At 38.3% G+C, this 20,451-nt stretch overlaps 1 protein-coding gene across 26 annotated transcripts in view; it reads left to right on the top strand.

The window, feature by feature from the left end:
• LOC123290210 (uncharacterized) overlaps positions 1 to 20,451 on the top strand; it is a 140,626-nt gene that overhangs the window by 20,230 nt on the left and 99,945 nt on the right. For 19 of the 26 annotated variants that reach the window (XR_011505831.1, XR_011505830.1, XR_011505840.1 and 16 more), the window contains 7 exons: positions 177 to 5,413; positions 5,867 to 6,004; positions 6,091 to 6,243; positions 7,154 to 7,257; positions 9,871 to 9,969; positions 11,441 to 11,579; positions 11,759 to 11,949. Coding sequence is in view for 13 of the 26 variants with exons in the window: in XM_070517455.1 (XP_070373556.1) it covers positions 11,525 to 11,579; positions 11,759 to 11,949 (246 nt within the window). In the remaining 13 variants the exon portion in view is untranslated. The remainder of the gene's footprint in view (positions 1 to 176; positions 5,414 to 5,866; positions 6,005 to 6,090; positions 6,244 to 7,153; positions 7,258 to 9,870; positions 9,970 to 11,440; positions 11,580 to 11,758; positions 11,950 to 20,451) is intronic. The other 7 variants (XM_070517459.1, XM_070517453.1, XM_070517462.1 and 4 more) reach the window with 7 other exon arrangements.

Genomic DNA, 20,451 nt, shown 5'->3' on the forward strand with positions numbered 1-20,451 from the left:
ATGCATAATGTTTATTATTTTAACCATTTGTGAGCGTGCAATTCAGTGGCATTAAACACATTCACAAGACAGTGGTGTATCCATCACCACTATCTATCCCCAAACTTTTTTTAATCATCTCCCACGTAAACTTTGTAACCATTAAATAATAACTCTCCTTTCTCCCCGTCCACTAGCTCCTGGTGATGCCTCTGTGAATTTGGCTATTCTAGGTACCTTATATAAGTGGAATTTTGTCATATTTGACCTTCTGTGTCTGATGTATTTTGGTAAGTGTGTTTTCAAAGTCCATCCATGCTGTAGCGTATATCAAAATTTCATTATTTTTTATGCCTGAATAGTATTCTGTTGTGTATGTATGCCACATTTTATTTATCCATTAATCTGTGGACACTTGAGCTCTTTCCCCCTTTTGGCTATTGTGAATAATGCTGCTATGAACATTGATCTATAGATATCTGTTTGAGTCCCTGCTTTCAATTCCTTTGGATATATACCTGGAAGTTGTATTGCTGGGTCATATGGTAGTTATGTGTTTAACTTTTTGAGAACTGACAAACAGTTTTCCTCAGTGGCTGCACCATTTTACTTTCCCACCAGTTATGCATGAGAGTTCCAGTTTCTCCACATCCTTGCCAACGTGTCCTTTTTTCCAGTTTTTTTATTATAGACATCCTAGTAGGTATGAAGTGGTGTCTCATTGTGGTTTTGATTTGCATTTCCCTACTGGCTAATGATATTGAGCACCTTTTCATGTGCTTATTGGCCATTTATTTATCAGACCTTTGATCATACTCATGAAATTGTTGCCAAATCCAACATCATGAAGATTTTCCTCAATGTTTTCTTCTAAGAGTTATATAGTGTTAGCTCTTAAGTTTAGATCTTTGACTAAACTTAACGGATTTTGAGTTAATTTTTGTATATGATGTAAGGTAAGGGTCCAGTTTCATTCTTCTGAGTCTGGATATCCAGTTTTCCCAGGACCATTCATTCTTAAGACTGTCCTTTCCTCATTGAATGATCATAGCATCCTTATTGAAAATCAGTTGACCATATAGGTGAGGGTTTATTTCTGGGCTTTCTAAACTATTCCATCGGTTTGTATGTGTGTCCTTAGGCCAGTTACATACTGTTTTTTTAAAAAAATTTGATTGTGGTAAAATATGTATAACATAAAATTTACCATCTTAACCATTTTTCACTTACACTTTTACAAGATAAAAAGATTTCTGGAGACTGGTTGCACATATGTGAATGTACGTAACACTCCTGATCTGTACACCTAAAAATTGGCATGCCTCTTTACATATATGTAAAAAACTTTATAACCCCATGCCTCCATTTTCTCCTCTTCTTCTTTTTTGCTATTATGGTAATACATTTTTCTTGGACATGTGTTATGAACCCCACAGTACCTTGCTATTATTTGTGCTTTAAACAGTCAGTTGTTTTTTAAAGAGATTAAATGATGAGGAAAAATCTTTTTTATATTTATCCACATAATTACCATTTCCAGCACTCTTTATTCCTTTGTGTAGATACAAGTTTCTATCTGGTGTAATTTTCTTTCTGCCTATAGAACTTTAACTTTTCTTGTAGTGGAGGTCTGGTAATGAGTACTTTTAACTTTTGTTTGTCTTGAAAGTCTTCATTTCACCTTTATTTTTCAAAGATATTTTTATGAAGTGTAAAATTCCACATTGGCTTTTTTTCTTTCAACAATTTAAAGATATTTCATTTCCTTCTGGCTATGTACTTTCGTAGTTTCAGTGAGATATCTGATGTCATTTTGTCTTTGCTCCTCTGAACATAATGATTTCATTTTCTTCCCTGTTTTTGTAATAATTTAGCTATGATGTGCCCTCATGTGGTTTTCTTTGTGTTTGTCATACTTGGGTTCCTTGATCCTCTTGAATCTGTACATTTATAGTTTTATCTGTTTGAAAAATTTTGGCTATCAGTTTTCAAATACATTTTTTTTTCTATTTTCCCACTCCTTCTCTTCTCTTTCTCGGAATTTAACTGCACATATATTAGACTGCTTTGTATTTTCCTACACTGAGGCTTTATTCCTGTATTTTCCATCTTTTTTTTAAATCTCCCTTTTTAAATTTGGATTATTTCTGTTGTTGTTTTCTCATATACTGATCTTTTCCTCTGCAGTGTCTAACATGTTGCAATCTCACCTCATGATAATTTTATTTCAGATTTTGTATTTTTCATTTCCACAAGTTCCACTCAGTTTTTTAAAAATAATCTCTATTTCTCTCCTCATTTTGTTCAAGTTTTTCTTTATAGCCTTGTGTTTATTCATAATATTTATAATAGCTGTCTTAACATCCTTATTTGGTAGTTCATAATTTGTCATTGTTGAGTCTGTTTCTATTGATTGATTTTTTTTCTCTGATTATGGTCTACATATTCCTGATTTCTTCACATGACTCGTAATTTTTTATTGGATGCCAGAATTGTGAATTTTGCATTGGATTTTGTATGCTTTTAAAGAGTGTTTTATTTATTCTACCAAGTATTTAAATTACAGATCAGTTTTATCCCTTTGAAGCTTGTGTGGGAGAGGCAGAAATTTTCCTCTACTTTTCTAGGTTCTTCTGGCTGTTCTAAGAGATAAATTGACATGAGACAGATTAATAGGAGAAAATCCAATTTAATGGGAACCCCACATACATGACAGAGTCAAAGTATTGAGTCAAAGTCTCAATACTTGACAGGTTCAGAGATAAAAGGTAAAATGAGGTATATATGCCATCTTGAGCTAAGGAATGGGATGGGGCCACTGGCTTCAGAGGGGAGGAGGTTAATTCATAGGATGATAAGAAGAGCAGATGTTCAGTAATTAGAGGTTTGCCTTGCCATACAGATAGGTCATGAAAATTTATTTCTGGTGATAATTTATTATGGGCAAGGCCCCCAATTTAAATTCTTTAAGGGAGAGATAAAAGTATCTCTTGAGCCCAAAGAGTCTCGATTGCCTTTAGCTGCAAATATTGCACATGTCAAAGTGGCACACCTTGGGGAGGCCTATTCTGAACCTCTTCACTTGCTTTTAATTTTGTTATAGTGGATCTAGTGTAGTCTGATTCTGTGGATTATTTAACCCTTCTTACAAGACCTCTTTTTGGTGGGATCTTTACTCAGTGCCCCATATATTCAGCACTGTTTCTCCACTTTGATGGTGGAAATCAAATGATTCCCTGCCTTGTGTAAATGCGGATAATTGTTTGGCTTAAAGTTGCTTGATAATTGTTCTTTCCCCCACATTATTTGTCTAGCTTTTGGATTTTCACTTTATGCGTATGCAGAATGGTATTTAGCCAAAGACTAAAGGAGACTCGTTTGCAGATTTCAGGATCTTTTATGTGTGTAATTAGCTTCTTCCTCTTTGGTGGTGCTCTGTTCTGTAATTTCTTGTGGCCTTGGCATCCCAAAACCCTGATCTATGTCTCCTCAATTAAGAACATCACTGAGGTCTTTTTGGGTTACCTCTCCCTATAGTGATGTCCAGAATTTGTCTCCAGGCAGAAAGATGGGGCTGTTGTAGGGCTCACCTCGTTCGTTTCTCTTTTCTCAGGGATCAGTCCTGCTTTGCCTTTTCTTCGATTTCAGAAAACAGTTGCTTGATTTATTTTGTCCAATTTTCTAGTTGTTTATGGTGGGAGGGAAAATCTTGTAGCACTTAATATTTGTGGGCAGAAGCAGAAGTCAGAATATCTTTTATTTTTATTTTCTAAGTCTAATATAATGAGTTATTATGAGTTGCTTTAAAAAAAATATTTCTAGAGACTTTCATTTTCCTGTTCAAATAGATCTTATTCATTCTTTAGTCCTGCTTCAAGCATGCCAAAATTGAAAGTAGTTTTGCCTCAGAACTGTAGTTGTTCTGGTGTCTACTGTTGCTGATGGGAAGACTGATACCAGTGTGATTCTGGCTTTATGGCAAAATACCTATTTTTTCTTTCTTGAACCTTGCAAGATCTTATCTTTATCCTTGGGCTGGAGATTTCAAAATTATATTTTAAATATTGGGGAGTTTTTTGTTTGTTTGCTTCATTTTCTCAGGATGGCACTTTGTGAGCCCATTCAATATAGAGATTGTGTTTTTCTTTAGCTCTGGAAAATGGTATTTCTGATAATTCCTTTTCATCTATTTTCTCTTTCTCTCTTTCTAAAACTCACATTAGGTGGATGAGAGATCTGTTGCATTGATCCTAATGCTACTTTTTGTTTTTCTTGCATTTTTCATTTCTTTGCCTATTTTTTGTACTTCCTAGAACTGATTATTTTACTTTGCATTCTGTATTTTGGTAGTCATATTTTGAATTTCTAAGATCTTTTTAATTTTTCTGATCATTGTTCTTTTTTATGTAGCATTTTGCATTTGTGTTTTGGATGTACTATCATCATAGATATCTCTAAGTATTATATAATAATTTTAAGGAAATTTGTGTTTATTCCCATTATTGTATGTATTTCATCCAGGATTCTTTTTTCTCCCTTTTAGTATTATCATGGATTCTAACGTTGGAGGCTTTCATTAAATGCCTGGTGAATTTTTGTTTATCTGTTCATATGAGAGAGGATAAGTTGAGAGAGGAAATTAGAAACCTGTTGGAAATACTGAAAATATGGGAAGAACTTTACACTGGCAGGATTTGGCTTAGTTATTGGGTAGAGTGCTGGTCATACTCTAGGAAGCATCAAAATGCCAGTATATCTGATCTTTTCCATGGGACCATTCAATTCCTTAGAGAAGAACACTGATTTTTTTTAAACAGCTTTATTGAGGATCTATTTGCATACCATAAAATCCATTCATTTTTAAGTGTACAATTAAGTGGTTTTTAGAAAATTCAGGCTAAATATGGAGTTCACCTCTTGTACCTCCTTTTCTTAAGGAATATAGCCCCCAAGATAGTCTGCATTAATTGTTCTCCAATGCCTTCAAATAATTGTTTTATTGATTCTGTTCATATTTTATAGTTCGTTTTGATGGGAAAGTTAGTTCAATGCAAGCTACATTATCATGGCCAAAACCAGAAGTCCCAATCTACTGAGTTTTTAATTCAGTTATTATATATTTCAAATTGAATAGTTTTTGTTTGTTTCACACCTTCTTGCAATTTTGTTGTATTTCAAGTCCCTGTTTCACTTCTTCAGACATAGTAAGTATACTTCTTCATATTGTGTGTCAGATAATTCTAACATCTGAATTTTTATGGCACTGATTCTGCTTGTTTTGTTGTTGTTCCTACTGAGAGCTACTTGCGTTCCTTGGAAGTTTGTGGAAATTCTTTGAGGTCTGCGCCAAAGTGAATTCCTCTAGAAATAATTTGCATTCACCTCAGTAAGCTACATTGCAGCACTACCAAGGATTCATTTTAAGGATATTCTAGTAAGTCTGCAACAGAATTTTCTCAAGTTTTTTTTGTTCTAGGAGCTCTTTTAGAACAGCACCGTACAATAAACCTTTCTGTGATGATGGAAATATTCTATATCTGTGCTATCCACCATTAGTAAGTAACCATATCTGGCTATTGAGTATTTGAAATGTAACTAGTGTGACTGAGGGACTGAATTTTAAATTTTATTTAATTTTAATACATTTACATTTTAATAGCCACATGTGGTCAGTAGTCACCGTACTGGACAACATAGTTTGAGAAAGTCATCATCCCAGCCCCCTCATTCCCACTATTTCCAGGTTATTTCAGGTTTGTGTAAAGTAGATTGCATTGAGGTCAGCTGGTATGCCCTAGTCTGTTCTTTACTTGCTTTATTTCCTTTTAATTTCATGTGATCTTTTTTTGGTCTCTCCTTTGCTTTCTGCCTCTCTGGTACGTGGAAGAGTTTATTGCCAGGTTCACATGATTGCACAAGTTTTTCCCTACAGAGGAGGATGACATTCAGGCTGCTAAGGCCCTGCTGCTTCTTCAGCACACGTACAAACTGGATCTGAAGGCTCTTTCCAAGGGGGTGCTGGCAGGTAAGCAATATCCATGGGTTCCCTTTGTGAACAGTTGCTTCAAAATTGCCCTTCTTTCCTTCAGAACTTGCTATTTTATCCTGTAGGACTTGAGAAATATAGAAAAAGAAGCTACTTATGCCCTAGTATCATCTTTTCTGGCTGTGAGGTGTTCTGGGAACTCTGAGCTGTAGCTGCCCCTGACGCAGGAAGGGTTAATAATCACTGGAAAAGGCTTGCCAACAAACTGTGACCCAGAGGTGAGAAGAGCAGTCAGCCAATGATGGGTAAGACCTCCGGGGGAGGCAACCTAAGACAGGCGCAGTCGCCTGGGGGCACAGATGGAGACACGATATCGATATTGGGAGCAGGAGGGGCTGTTGCCTAGGAGACCTTGCTTTCTCTGAGATAAAAATATACGAGCACAGCAATAACATGATAATATCAAAACAGAAACCGAGGAAGGGCTCCTTGAGAAATCACTAAGAGTTCTTGGCATTCACTAATTACTTCATCCAGAACACCTGTGTATGTTTAACAGCTGTAAGCTATGTATATATTGAAACGCTGGTTATAGTAAACTCAGAGTGGCCATCAGCCCTCTCCACGTCTATCCTAATGTGTACATTGGACACTGACACTGAGCCTTTCATGGGGATCTAGGAGATGAAAATCAGGAAGGCTTCATGTTCTAGGAAGCTGAGATCTGATTTTAGGAAAAATAAGAGAAACTGAATGGTTGTGCCTTAGCAGCTTTGGTATAATAGGCAGATGACTTTCAGTACCCTGCTTCATCAAACATAGACTTTATTAGTCTCTCATTTTTGTGTTATTTTAGATAAGAACCTGCCCAGATCTCCTGATTCATACTTATTCTCCCCACCCCATGCTACCTTTTTAAACAAATTATATCCCCACTAATAAGCTGGTCCACGGGAGCTCATGTCAGTATCTTTTGTAGGGTTAAACCCCTTACCTTAACCAAACATAGTTCTGAAGATCATTTGACGATTTTCTGAAGCATGTACTTAGAGATAAATGTAAAAAGGAAACAGCTGTATTTGGCTGTTTGGGGGGAGTGGTAATGGAGTGGGATGAATCTCTTTATTGACCCCGGAGATCACATTTTATGTCCTCTCTCAGGACTATCATTGTTCTTATTGCTTTTAGGGACCAAGTATTGTTCTACCCTGAGTGTTAGTGATTGCTTCAGACTGGGTCAGACAGCCTACAACATCAGCGACTTTCACCACTGAATTTTTTGGATGGAACAGGTGCTGAAGTAACTGAATGCAGGGGAGCACAGCGCCATCTCTAAGGTCCAGGTCCTGGATTATCTAGGAATGTTAGCTTCCAGCTTGGGGACCTGTATAGGGCGGTGGACTTTGATGCGGGGTTGGTGAGCCAAGGAGTCAAAAGAAAGATTTCTTAGACTCTCAAGATCTGGCAGTAGTGCTCTTTTATTTAGAGAATAGTATAGAATAGCATGGGGACAGGACCCATGGGCAGTCAGAGCTTCTGCTGCCACCGCTTCTGCTGCCCCCGCTGGCATGGGGACAGGACCCATGGGCAGGCAGAGCTGGTGTGTGGGGACAGGACCCACGGGCAGTCAGAGCTCCTGCTGCTGCCCCGAGTTGAGGGTTAGGGCTAATTTTATAAGGCATGGGTACGTGACTTATTTTTACTGGAAAAAAGAAAAGATAATGTAAAAAGTCATTAAATGATTTCAGTGCAGATGGGGTCTGGTTATTGTGCGGTCATATAACTTTAGATACGAATCTGGCCACATAGATCGGCATGTAGGTGAGGATGCCCTGGGCTTCTCTCCCTGGGGCAGTCCTAATTCATACCATAAAAAAAGTCCACTGGGTCGTATAGTTTGGCATGTAGGCCAGGTCACCTTGGGCTTCTCTAGCTGGGGCAGCCTTAATCCACATCAGACTTCACCCATCAACTGCTTTCTCTTGGTAAGACCTCTTGGGAGCTAGACAGAGCAAGTGATTTGCTCTGTTGGCCTGCCTCTTCACCCCAGTTACCAGCTGACCCCTCCCCTGGCCTTGGGCAGAATATTTCACTGAGTTCTTGTGACTCAGTTGCATTAGTTGGAACAGGCTAGACTATGTATGGTAACAAATTTCCAAATCTTCAAGACATAAAGGGATAAAATTTTAGTTTTCATTCACACAAAGTCCTGTGCAGGTTGGGTGGCTCTCCTCTAAATGTTGATTCAAGGATTTAGATTTCCTCCACTCCAGAATGACTCTACTGTTTTGGAGTTTTTTCATCCTAGATACATGTTAGAGACCAGGCCTATAAGTGGCATTCATCACTTCTGACCACATTCTCTTCGCCAGAACTATTATGGCCCCAATCTAATTTCAAGGAAGGTTAGGAAATGTAGAGTTTCTCTGTTTCTCAGAAGCTGAAACAGGATTGGTGAACAACTGGTTAGTCTTTGACATAGTAGTAGAAATTCGCTAAAGAGATACTGTAACCAAACCAAAGCGAGTTTACTTGCTGTTGAGTTAAAACTCACACTCTCCACCAGAAGTAGTTGACGCATAACATAAAGTATATTTGCAGCAAATAGGAGACCATGTGGAATCATTTCCAAAGTCATGGCTCTCCCCGAGCACAGGAAAGCAGGGGTTACCTTTGGGACATGGGAATGGAGAGGGAGGAGTGGGAACAGGTGATTCCTATTTTTCTTCATAAGCTTTCAAGAACTATTTGAATTTAAAATACAGGCATGTATAAATTTGATAGAGATAAATTATAGGAGGAAAAAGAAAAAACTCCATTGGGACGTCAAGCTGTCCTCAAGTAACAGGGATCACAACTGAGGTGTTCTCTCTTCTGATAAATCTACTCTGACCTCCTCCTCTTCCCCTCTGCAAGTGTATCTTCCATTTGTTCTATAGTAGCCTGTGATTCTTTCCCCCTTAGAAGTTTATTATGTTTTATTTTACTTGTTCATTTACATTGAAGGGGAGGAAGACAATTCCTTTACACTCTGGGTCCTTCTGGCTGGGCTATGAAGTAAATTGACATGAGACAGAATAACAGGAGAAAATCAAACAAAGCTTTATAACATGTATACATGGGAGAGACCCAGGAAAACTGAGTAACTTGCCAAAATGGTGGAGGATGTTGGGGGTAGTGGTTTGGGGCTTCAAGGGGAAGGAAGGCAATTTACATGGAGGTGGAAATGCAAATAGGCCAACTGTAGACAGTGTGACCTGAGAGACGCATTTTACATTACATTACAGTTATCTTATAGTATTAGCTCTTTCCTGAAAGAGGCCCTTCTGTTTTAAATTCTTTTAGGCGATTAGGGGGAAGGTCAAAGTTTCTTTCAGAGTCTTTTGTTCTTAAAAATAATCAAGCCAAAGGGGGCCGGCCCGGTGGTGCAGCGGTTAAGTATGCACGTCCGCTATGGGGGCCCAGGGTTTGCTGGTTTGGATCCCGGGTGCGGACATGGCACTGCTTGGCAGCCATGCTGTGGTAGGCGTCCCACGTATAAACTAGAGGAAGATGGGCACGGATGTTAGCTCAGAGGAAGATGGGCACGGATGTTAGCTCAGAGCCAGGCTTCCTCAGCAAAAAGAGGAGGACTGGCAGTAGTTAGCTGAGGGCTAATCTTCTTCCAAAAAATAAAAATAAAAATAATCAAGCCAAAGAGACACATTTTGGGGTGGCCAATTCTGATCCCCCACAACAACTATATTGCCTTTATTAAATTGTTTCCCCCAGTAAGCAAAAACTAATTTTTACCATTTTTGCATTTTTCACCTCAGTGTAATGCTAAATACTTAGTTTGCTCTGTATTGAATGAATTGTGATATTGTGATTTATAATAAGAAATATATATTTGGTTTTCATTCCAGTTGCTGGCACAGAGCTCCTAAAACCCTTGGAATTTCTTAAGTGATGAGAGCTATGAAGGTGTCTTTGTTATGTTAATGAGGCGACTTTTGGAAAGCTAGGTAACCTGAGGATGAGGGCTGGTTGCCAGGGGAACCAACCATGTGATTAGAGAGCTGAAACTTTCAGTCACAGCCACCTGAACTCCAGGGAAGGGGAGAGAGACTGGAGGTTGAATCCATTGCTAATGGCCAATGATTTAATCATGTGTATGTAATGAAGCCTCCATAAAAACCCAAAAGGATGGGGTTCAGAGAGCTTCTGGATTACTGAACATGTGGAGGGGCTGGGAGAGTGGCAAGCCCAGAGAGCTTGGAATCTCCATACTCCTTCTCACATAGCTTTGCCCTATGCATCTTTTTCATCTGGCTGTTCCTAAATTATATTCTAATAATAAACTGGTATTCTAGTAAGTAAAATGTTTCGCTGAGTTCTCTGAGCCACTCTAGCAAATTAATCACATCCAAATTGGGGGTTGTCAGAACCTCTCATCTATAGCCAGTAGGTCAGACACACCCATTGGTACCTCTGAAGTGGGGGTGGATAGGAGACAGTCTTGTAGGACTGAGCCCTTAACCTGTGGAATCTGATGCTGTCTTCAAGTGGATAATGTCAGAATTGAGTTAAATTATAGGACACCCAGCTGGTGTCAGAGAATTGCTTGCTGGTATTGTAAAACCTACAGATTGGTGGCAGAATCATAATGAATAATTGAAATTATTGGAAGAAGGAAGGATTCACTAAAGAATTAGAGCAATTAATTATGTTTGTTCTCTGTGGCCTAAGGTTAGCCCTAGAACATGAGGAGAATATGGAAACAGTATGTACTTGGGTTCTGTTTGAAGAGAAATTTAACGGATGCCAAAAAGTGGAAGGAGCTCCTTGACAGGTGGTGCATTCCCTTTCTTTCCAGGAAGATGTTCTGGCATAAAGGCAACCAACAAATGGGGGTATTACAGAGCCACCTCATTGTTATTAAAGTCAGCAAATGCTGTACTAGGCAACAAAGTAAAATATTTATGGCTTACTCTCTAAATATGTTATCATCTAATTGGGGGTGGTAGTCGTGGATTAGTCATGTAAACAGATAAGTTCAATGGATTGTAGAAAATGACATGATAGAGGTTCAGAGAACTGTGAGAGCTTAGAAGAAGATACTCCAATGCTGGATTCAGAGTCACTCTGGATGACCAAAGGGCCACTTTTAATTTGACTGTAATATGTTTTCTTTTGAAAAGGGCAGTTACACCATCATGAACACCTATTTTCTATTCATAAGCTTGGGAAGATTTCACACTCTTAGTCTTTGCTGCCCTGACTCAGGGAAATCTTTCTCGTGTTTACATTATTATCAGAGCCTTTTCATTTGTGCTTTGGCTAGCCCGGGAGCATCCTATGTGTGAAATAAGCTTTGTAAATTCCTTTGAGTGTTTCAGTAACAGCTTTAGACCAGGAGTTAGACATCTGGGCTCTAGTTCTGGTTTGCCTTTTTCTTTCTATATCATCTTGACCTAAGTTCCTTGATTACTCTAGGTCTTGGTTTTCTTATCTGAGGAATGGAGAACCAAAATGCTGCCTATACTTCTCTCTTGGGTATTGTGGGGATAAAGCTGAGTTATGAATGTGAGGCAGGACCCCTGGCTGCCTGTCTGTGCTAGAGCTCTCTGGAGTGGTGAGTGAGGCAAAGTGGGGTGGGTTTTTTCCATTCTAGTTTTTGTTTCTCTCTCAATTCTAATTCTGGACAATGTTCAAATTCCATACAGTTTTGTCAGAGTAGTTTGAAGAAGGGGAATTGCAGAGCTTCCCTGAGTGACCTCTCTGATTGTTAGCTGTTTGCTTTTCTCTGTTCAGACTCCTCTCATGAACAAGCCTGGCTGAATCTGCCATACTTTGTGAAGTTGTTGGAGGAAGAAAGGACAGGAAAGCCTGGAAGTGGGGCATCAGAGACCAAGCATGAGATATCCAACAATGCCCTCAGGATTCCCTGGACCATCTGCAAAACCAAGAGGTTTTGTTTTATGAGAGCCTCTGCTGTGGAGAGGGTATTAAACTTGTAAGATGGGGAAGGGGGTCGATGGAGTTGAAAGGATTGCTTGGGATCTTTGGGAGACCTTCAGATCACCCGGCAGTATGACTGTGTAGGGCTCTGGGCTTTGGAAGGCCAGATTTGGTTGAGAAGGTATTCTAGTCCTCATACCTGTCCCTTGAATGCACCATTGGGTCTTTTTTTAGTGTTACAGTTATATTGAATGTTTATTTTAGATGTTAGGCATTAAGACCATTTATATATTATTTACTCAACAATTTTTTGTTATATGCCATGGAAAAAATTAAGCAATTTTTTTCAGTTCTTCACCAAATCTTTATTGTGCTCTACTTTGATTAATTCACAAAGCTTTTTTTTTTCTTTGATAGTTTGTTAGTTTACTGCCTTTGGAAAGTTCCTTTTTGCCTGTATTTTGGCATAACTAGCATTAATGTTTTGCATCCACTGTGTTTCTGGCTCAGTAATAGCGAAACGTGCAAAAATGAATAATGTATGACCCTGTCCTGGAAGAGGGTAGTCTATTAAAGGGAAATTAAAAACATAAATAAGTAATTTTACTACAGCAATGGTATATGCAGGATTTGGTGATGACACAGAAGAAGAGGTAAATTAACTTTAGGACAAAGAGGGATGAGCATTCATAAAGAAAGGACTCTTGAACTAGTGTGCCTTGTGGACAATGTACTAAGAGAAGCTTTAGGCTGAGACCACACCATGTGCAAATGTACAGTGAGAAAAATTACGTTGTATTTTGAGAATAACAAGAATTTTTTGTATTAGTGGAGCATAAAATTTGAAAAAAGAAGCTGTGGTGTTCAGGATTTTAATATTATGGAAGGTCTGGTAGATCATAATATAGAACTTGGACTTGACTTTGTTAGGCACTGCTTCTCAAACTTTAACGTGCATGAGAATCACCCAGGGATGTTGCTAAAATGCAGATTCTGATTTGGCAATATTGGGGTAGAGCCTAAGATTCAGTATTTCCAACAGTTGCCCAGCTGATGCTCTCACTGCTGGTCCATGGGCCATCCTATGAGTTGCAAGGCTTTGGAGAACAGGAACCACTAAAGGGTTCAGTCGAGAGTGAGCTGGTCTCCCCTGGATGTTATAGGAAGATGGATAGAAGAGAGGCTGTTTTTTCCAAAGCCCATGTCAGCTAAATTGTCATTGTTGTTCAAGTTCAGTCTAAGAGTGGCCTCCCTCATAGGGCTTGTGGATGTGAGATGGGATGTTCCTGGGAGAGAAGAAGGCATTGAATGGTTTGTGTTGTCATTTATGCCAACCAAGAAAAGGGCTTTTGCTTCCTTTCTGATGGGATAGGGATGTGGGTCTAAGGAGTGAGCCCATTGCCTTCAGCCAGAGGGGCCTGGGACTTAGGTCAGGGCTTGTTGCTCTCTGCTCCCCAGACACCACAGAAGTGGAAGAGGCTTTTCTGTAGGTACCACCATGGCGACAGGACACCACAGCTGCTCATTGCCCCCTTCAAAGAGGAGGATGAGTGGGACAGCCCACGCATCATCAGGTACTACAATGTCATGTCTGACCAGGAAATCAGGAAGATCAAGGAGATTGCAAAACCCAAAATAAGTTTCTTCTGACCACATTTCCCTCTGCCACTTCCTGGGACTTACCTTACTGTCATTATTTAGGGGAAACTTAAGGGACAAGCTGGTAGCAAATTTCTTTTTTCTTTTATTTTTTTAGAAAAGTTTTAGGTTTACAATAAAATTGAGAGGAAGGTGCAGTGATTTATGATATGGCCCCTGCCCCCACACATACATAGTTTCCTCCGTTATCAACATCACTCACCAGAATGGTACGTTTTCACCAAGGATGAACCTATACTGACACATCATAATCACTCAAAGTCCATAGTTTACATTAGGGTTCATTCTTGATGTTGTACATTCTATAGGTTTGGACAAATGTATAGTGACTTATATCCATCATTATAATTTCATACAGAGTATTTTTACTGTCCTAAATATCCTCTGCTCTGCCTTTTCATCTGCTCCCACCCTTGGCAAACACTGATCCTTTTATTGTTTTCATAGTTTTGCCTTTTCCAGAATGTCATATAGTTGGAATCATACAGTATGTAGCCTGCCCAGATTGGCTTCTTTCACTTAGTAATATGCATTTAAGATTCCTCCATGTCTTTTCATGGCTTCATAGCCCACTTCTTTTTAGTGCTAAGTTATATTTCATTGTCTGGATGTACCACAGTTTATCCATTCACCTACTGAAGGACATCTTGGTTGCTTCCAAGTTTTGGTAGTTATGAATAAAGCTGCTATAAACATCTGTGTAAAGGTTTTTGTGTGGATATGAGTTTTCAGCTCCTTTAGGTAAATACCAAGAAGTACGATTGCTGGATTGTGTGGTAAGAGTAAGTTTAGTTTTATTAGAAACAGCCAAACTGTCTTCCAAAGTGGCTCTACCATTTTGCATTCCACCAGCAATGAATGAGAGTTCCTCTTGCTCCACATCCTTGTCAGCATTTGGTGTTGTCAGTCTTTTGGATTTTGGCCATTCTAATAGGTATGTAGTGGTATCTCATTGTTTTAATTTGTAATTCCCAGATAACATATGATGTGGAGCATCTTTTTATATGTGTATTTGCCATCTGTGTATCTCTTTGGTGAGGTATCTAAGATCTTTGGCCCATTTTTTAATCAGGTTGTTTGTTTTTTACTGTTGAGTTTTAAAAGTTATTTGTATGTTTTGGATAACAGTCCTTTATCAGATTTGAATTTTGTAAATATTTTCTCCCAGTCTGTGGCTTTTCTTCTCATTCTTGTGGTATTCTTTCTCAGAGCAGAGTTTTTAATGCAGCGTAGCTTATCAGTTATTTCTTTTATGGATATATCTTTGGTGTTCTATCTGAAAAGGCATCACTAGACTCAAAGTCACCAACATTTTCTCCCATTTTATCTTCTGGAAGTTTATAGTTTTGTGTTTTACATTTAGGTCTGTGATCCATTTCAAGTAACATTTGGTGAAGGGTGTAAGGTCTGTGTCTAGATTCCTTTTTTTGCATGTGAATGTGCTGTTGTTCCACACTACTTGTTGAAGAGACTCTTGTTGCTCCATTGTATTGCCTTTGCTCCTTTGTCACAGATCAGTTAACTGTATTTATCAGGGTCTATTTCTGGGCTCTATGCTGTTCCATTGATCTATTTGTCTGTTTTTTCACTAATAAACATTGTCTTGATTACTGTACCTTTATAGTAAGTCGTGAAGTCAGTTAGTGTCAGTCCTCTAACTTTGTCCTTTTCCTTCAATATTGTCTTGGCTGTTATGGGTCTTTTGCCTCTCCATGTAAACTTTAGAATCAGTTTGTCAATATGCACAAAATAACTTGCTGGGATTTTTTATTTTAAAGATTTTATTTTTCCTTTTTCTCCCCAAAGCCCCCTGGTACATAGTTGTGTATTTTTAGTTGTGGGTACTTCTAGTTGTGGCATGCAGGACACTGCCTCAGCATGGCTTGATGAGCAGTGCCATGTCCATGCCCAGGATCTGAACCAGCGAAACCCTGGGCCAACGAAGCTGAGCGTGCGAACCCAACCACTCGGCCATGGGGCTGGCCCCCTTGCTGGGATTTGTAATGGGATTGCATTGAATCTATAGCTCAAGTTGGGAAAAACTGACGGCTTGACAGAATTGAGTCTTCTTATCCATAAACATGGAATATGTCTCCATTTATTTAGTTCTACTTTGATATCTTTCATTAGAGTTTTGTTGTTTTCCTCATGTAGCTCCTATATATTTTGTTAGTTTTAGACCTAAGTATTTCAGAAGGTTTTTTTATGATCCAGTCCTCCAAGACCTCTCAGAAGGAATCTATATCATTATATATTATCTTTTAATTTAGTGTCTCAGAGGAGATTTTTAAAAACCTATTTAAGTTTTGTTTACTCATTGGTAAAGCTTTATTTTAGTTTTTAATTTTAAAGTTTTTATATGGCTTTTTTTTAGTTTATTACATGAATGAGTTATGCAGCAGATTCCAAATGTTTACCTCCTGTTAACTGTACTAACCTGTGACCAAAGACAGAGGAAACTTTTTTTTTGCTCTTTCCATGGAAATCCTGTGTCAGCTTCAGAGAGCCCCAAGGATTAAAACTCTTGTCTTCTATTCATCCTTCGCTGGTCTAATCTCTATGTTTTTTCTTCTTGCATCTGGAGAAGAATTGTTTCTTCATGTTCTAGATGATTGATGACAGGCTCAATGGAGGCAATTTTTCTTTCTAAACCTGCTTTATTAGTTTCTTTTATCACAGTTACTGGTGATCCTTCAGTAATTAGAAAGGATCTTCTATATTTTTACTCTCCTGCCCCATGTTTTTATGTTTTTGATGTCATAATTTACATCTTTTTATCTTGTGTATCCATTAACAAAGTTTTGTAGTTATACTTAATTTTACTACTTTTGCCTTTTAACCTTCATATTAGATTTATAAGTGATTAACCCACCACCATTACACCATTAGATTATTTGATTTTAACTATATATTTCCCTTTATCAGTGAGATTTATACTTTCATATGTTTTCTTGTTACTAATTGGTGCCCTTTCATTTCAGCTTAAGAAATTCCTTATAAGGAATTCTTATAAGGCCACTCTAGTGGTGATGAGCTTCTTGGTTTTTGCTTGTGTGGATAACTCTTTATCTCTCCTTCACTTCTGAAGTAGAGTCTTGCCAGGTAGAATATTCTTAGTTGGTAGCATTTCCTTTAAGCACTTTGAATATATTGTGCCACTCCCTTCTGGCCTGCAAAGTTTCTGCTGAAAGATATGCTGATAGTCTTATGGGTATTCCCTTGTACATAACTAGTTGTTTTTCTTTTACTGCTTTTAAGATTCTTGTCTTTAACTTTTGACAATTTAATTACAATGTGTCTTTATAGGGTTCCTTTGGGTCGTCTTATTTATAATTCTCTGGGTTTCCTGGTTCTGGATACCTGTTTCCCGCCCCAGGCTAGGGAAGTTTTCAGCCATTATGTCTTCAAATAAGTTTTCTGTTCCTTTCTTTCTGTTTCTTCTTCTGGGACCCTTACAATGTGAACATTGGTCCACATGATGTTGTTCCATAGTCCCTTAAGCTACCTCACTCCGTTTCGTTCTGTTTCCTTTTTACTGCTCTCATTGAATGAATTGCACTCCTGTGTCTTTGACTTCACCAGTCCTTTCTTTTGCTTCATCTAGTCTGCTGTTGAAACCCTGCATTGAATTTTCCAGTTCAGTTCTATTCTTCAGCTCTGTGATTTCTGTTTGGTACTTTCTTATGTTTTCTGTCTCTTTGTTGAAATTCTCACTTTGTTCATACTGTGTTCTCCTCACCTCAGTGAGCATCTTTATGACTGTTATTTTAACTCTTTATTAGATAAACCACTTATCTCCACTTCCTTAATGTCTTTTTCTGAGGTTTTATCTTGTGTTTTCATTTGAAACATATTCCTTTGTTTCTACATTTTCCTTGACTCTCTGTGTTGGTTTCTATACATTAGATAAATACACATATCTTCCATTCTTGAAGTAGTGGTCTTGGGTAGGAGATGTACCTTATCATTAAACCCTTCCCTAGCTCTTGAGGTTGTCTCTCAAACCCATGTGATTGTCGAAGCAGCCTTATTTGTTCTTAATGGCTTCCATTAGTTGAGACCTGTTACTGTGTCAATGGAAAGAATCTCATCAGCACCTAGATGAGGCAGGCTGATTGTAAGCTGGACCCTTAGGCAGCAGCTTTTAAAGTATGCATATATACCTCTTTCAGGCAAGAACTGGGAGATGGATGTTTCTGTCTGCTCCATTTGCACTGAGCCCTGGAATGATAGCCAGTTAAGAACTGTTTCTTTGTTTGCTACCATCTGTTCAACTCATGTACACAAGCCCCACTGGCTACCGGAGCCAGGTGTTCAAGGGGCATCCCCTGGGCTGCAGCCACAAAATCTGGGGTACCAGCAGTGTGCACAGTCTCTTTCTGGGAGACACTGGCTGCCTGGAGCTAGGCAGAGGGAAGATACAAAGATAGCGCCCACCAACTTACCTGGTCTCTGAAGAGTATTACCATCAGCCCCCTGATATGTGTTAAGTTAGAAGCCTGCCCGTCAGGTTGCAGCTTCTTTCACTGTACAAGTGGTTTCAGTCTGCTACCTCTGCTGGATCCTGGGGGATTAGCCACAGTGAGTCTGTGCAAGCCATTTAACAACTGTCTCTTAATTCACTGTAGCCATGGATCTCGTGGATGCAAGCCTTGTTGGCTTTTAAAGCTAGATGTTTTTAAAGGGGACCATCTCTCAGGTGAATGTTTTTAAAGTTGGGATTGCTAGTTGTGGGGTCCAAACCCATCACTCCTCAGGGAGAAGCTGGGAGTTGTGACTTGCCTCCCGGTTGTGTGCCACTGTGCCAGGGTCAGGGCATATGGCGAGATTGTGTCTCAGCCTCTTACTGTTTTTGATGTGGGTTTTTTCTCATTTGCCCAATGTGTTGGAATTGCTCACTTTCTGAATTTCTTTCAGAGGGAATTGTTTCATATGTAGCTGTAGATTCAGTGTGTCCTTGGGAGGAAGTGAGTTCAGGAGTCTCCTACAACACCATCTTGAAATGGACAGCCTGTTTTCGTTTTTAATAACAGGCAATTAATTTCGTTAGACACAAACTGCAAGCTCTGTTTTTTGTGCGCTTCAGTTCTTTTGTTCTTGGCTGGGCTGCTTGTAGTCAACCTACATATACATTGTTTAGAGGTCTGCAAGAGATTTGGGTAGAGCTTATGCATAGAATTTGGAGATACCTCTCTCTCTTTCATCTTATCGGGATTTACTCTTTAATTTTTAGCACCTGTGGTTGCTCCAAACCCTGTAATGTGATTCTCAGGTTAGAAAAACTTTGGATTTTCTGTCAGAATTTTAGCTGCCTTGTGCTGTGTCAGCTTTGGTCATCCTGAGGCTAACAGCCACTAAAAAAGTAGGAAACCACCCTGTATCATTCCCTTCTTTCAAGGATAGACTTCCATCCATAATCTGCATGCTTTTGTTTACTCCGTGGTGCCTTCTGGTAATTTTTTTGTGTGTTTTGCCCAGAGTTTATAGTTATTATTTGGGGGAGGGTCAGTCTGATGGGAGTATACTCAGCTATGTTTAAAAATCTTTTATTCTTAATAAAAATAATTTGTATTTATCCATGTAAATAAATACTTTATTCATATGATTGATATATTTGGTCTCAGTTTTGACATATTCATTTAGGTTAATTTACTATATTTATTATTTTATATTTCCTGTTTTACTACAATATATCTTGGAATTGACCATTTTAGGTAAATTCCATTCTTTTATTTATTTTTTAAGGACTCCAGTGATACCTATGTTGCTTGTCTTCGTCGGTCTTTTATATTTATCACTATCTCTGATCCTGTTTACCTTTATCTTCATTTTTGCTTCATTTTATTTATTTTTCTCATTCTGTCTTCTGTATCTCTTGGTATACTTTTGGTCATCTCTCTTTCTTGGGCACCTTCTGATTTAGTCTTTATTTCTGAGATAATTTTATTGTTTTTTCCAATAGCTTTCCTGAATATGATCAGTTTTTGTTTCACATCTTCTCTTACAGTATTTTGTTATAATTTTCCTCTGTTTCTTGGCTGGGGCTGGATTGTTTTGTTGTGTTTTCAACTCCGGAAAAGTTTTGATTTTCATTGTATACTTTTCTATTTATGGTAACTTGTATGGACACTGAGTTCTTTTTTATTTTTATTTCTCATATTTATTTTTGTTGGATTTTCCTGGACCAGTGATCTCATGTTAAATGTTTCCTCTGCTATTCCTACAGTGAAATGCAGTTTCTTTAATTAATGGTACTTTTTTTTTTGGTCTGTCTTCTTTGAATTGTTTCTTACTATATAATATTTATATAAATATAATGATATTATATAAATATAGTAATATTTATATAATATCATAATACTTATAATGTTAATTATAAATATTTATAATGTTAATTATAATTATTAATTATAATAATACAATTTTAATAGAGCCCTTACTTTTAGCCAATTCCTTCTTTTCGTCACCACCAAACTTATAAGGGATGTCTCACTCTCCTTCCTTCACTCTGGGAATAGTGCTCTCCCCATATTGCCACCCATGATTCAGTATGCTTTTGAAGCTCCTGTGCTTAAAATGTCCAAAAGCCAGAACTCTGATCCACTAAGTCTCAGATGTTCTCTCAGAATTTCTGCACTCAGAGGAGGGCCTTTTCCCTCTGGAAGCAAGACCTTAGATGACGTTATATGGTGTTTTACCATTAACACTGTTTCACTACCATTAAGACCACACTGCACTTTTCACCCTTTCTGTAGCCTCACCCAGAGTCTTTGCTTAGAAATCTCTGAAACCCTCTGTTGACATCTGATGTTTATTTACCCACTTAAAATAAAATAAAAATTTGTAGTTACTCTGTTTCCTAGTTAATATTGTAGACGTGAGTAATG

The sequence above is a fragment of the Equus asinus genome, chromosome 9, assembly GCF_041296235.1.
Source record: "Equus asinus isolate D_3611 breed Donkey chromosome 9, EquAss-T2T_v2, whole genome shotgun sequence".
Lineage (NCBI taxonomy): Eukaryota > Metazoa > Chordata > Mammalia > Perissodactyla > Equidae > Equus > Equus asinus.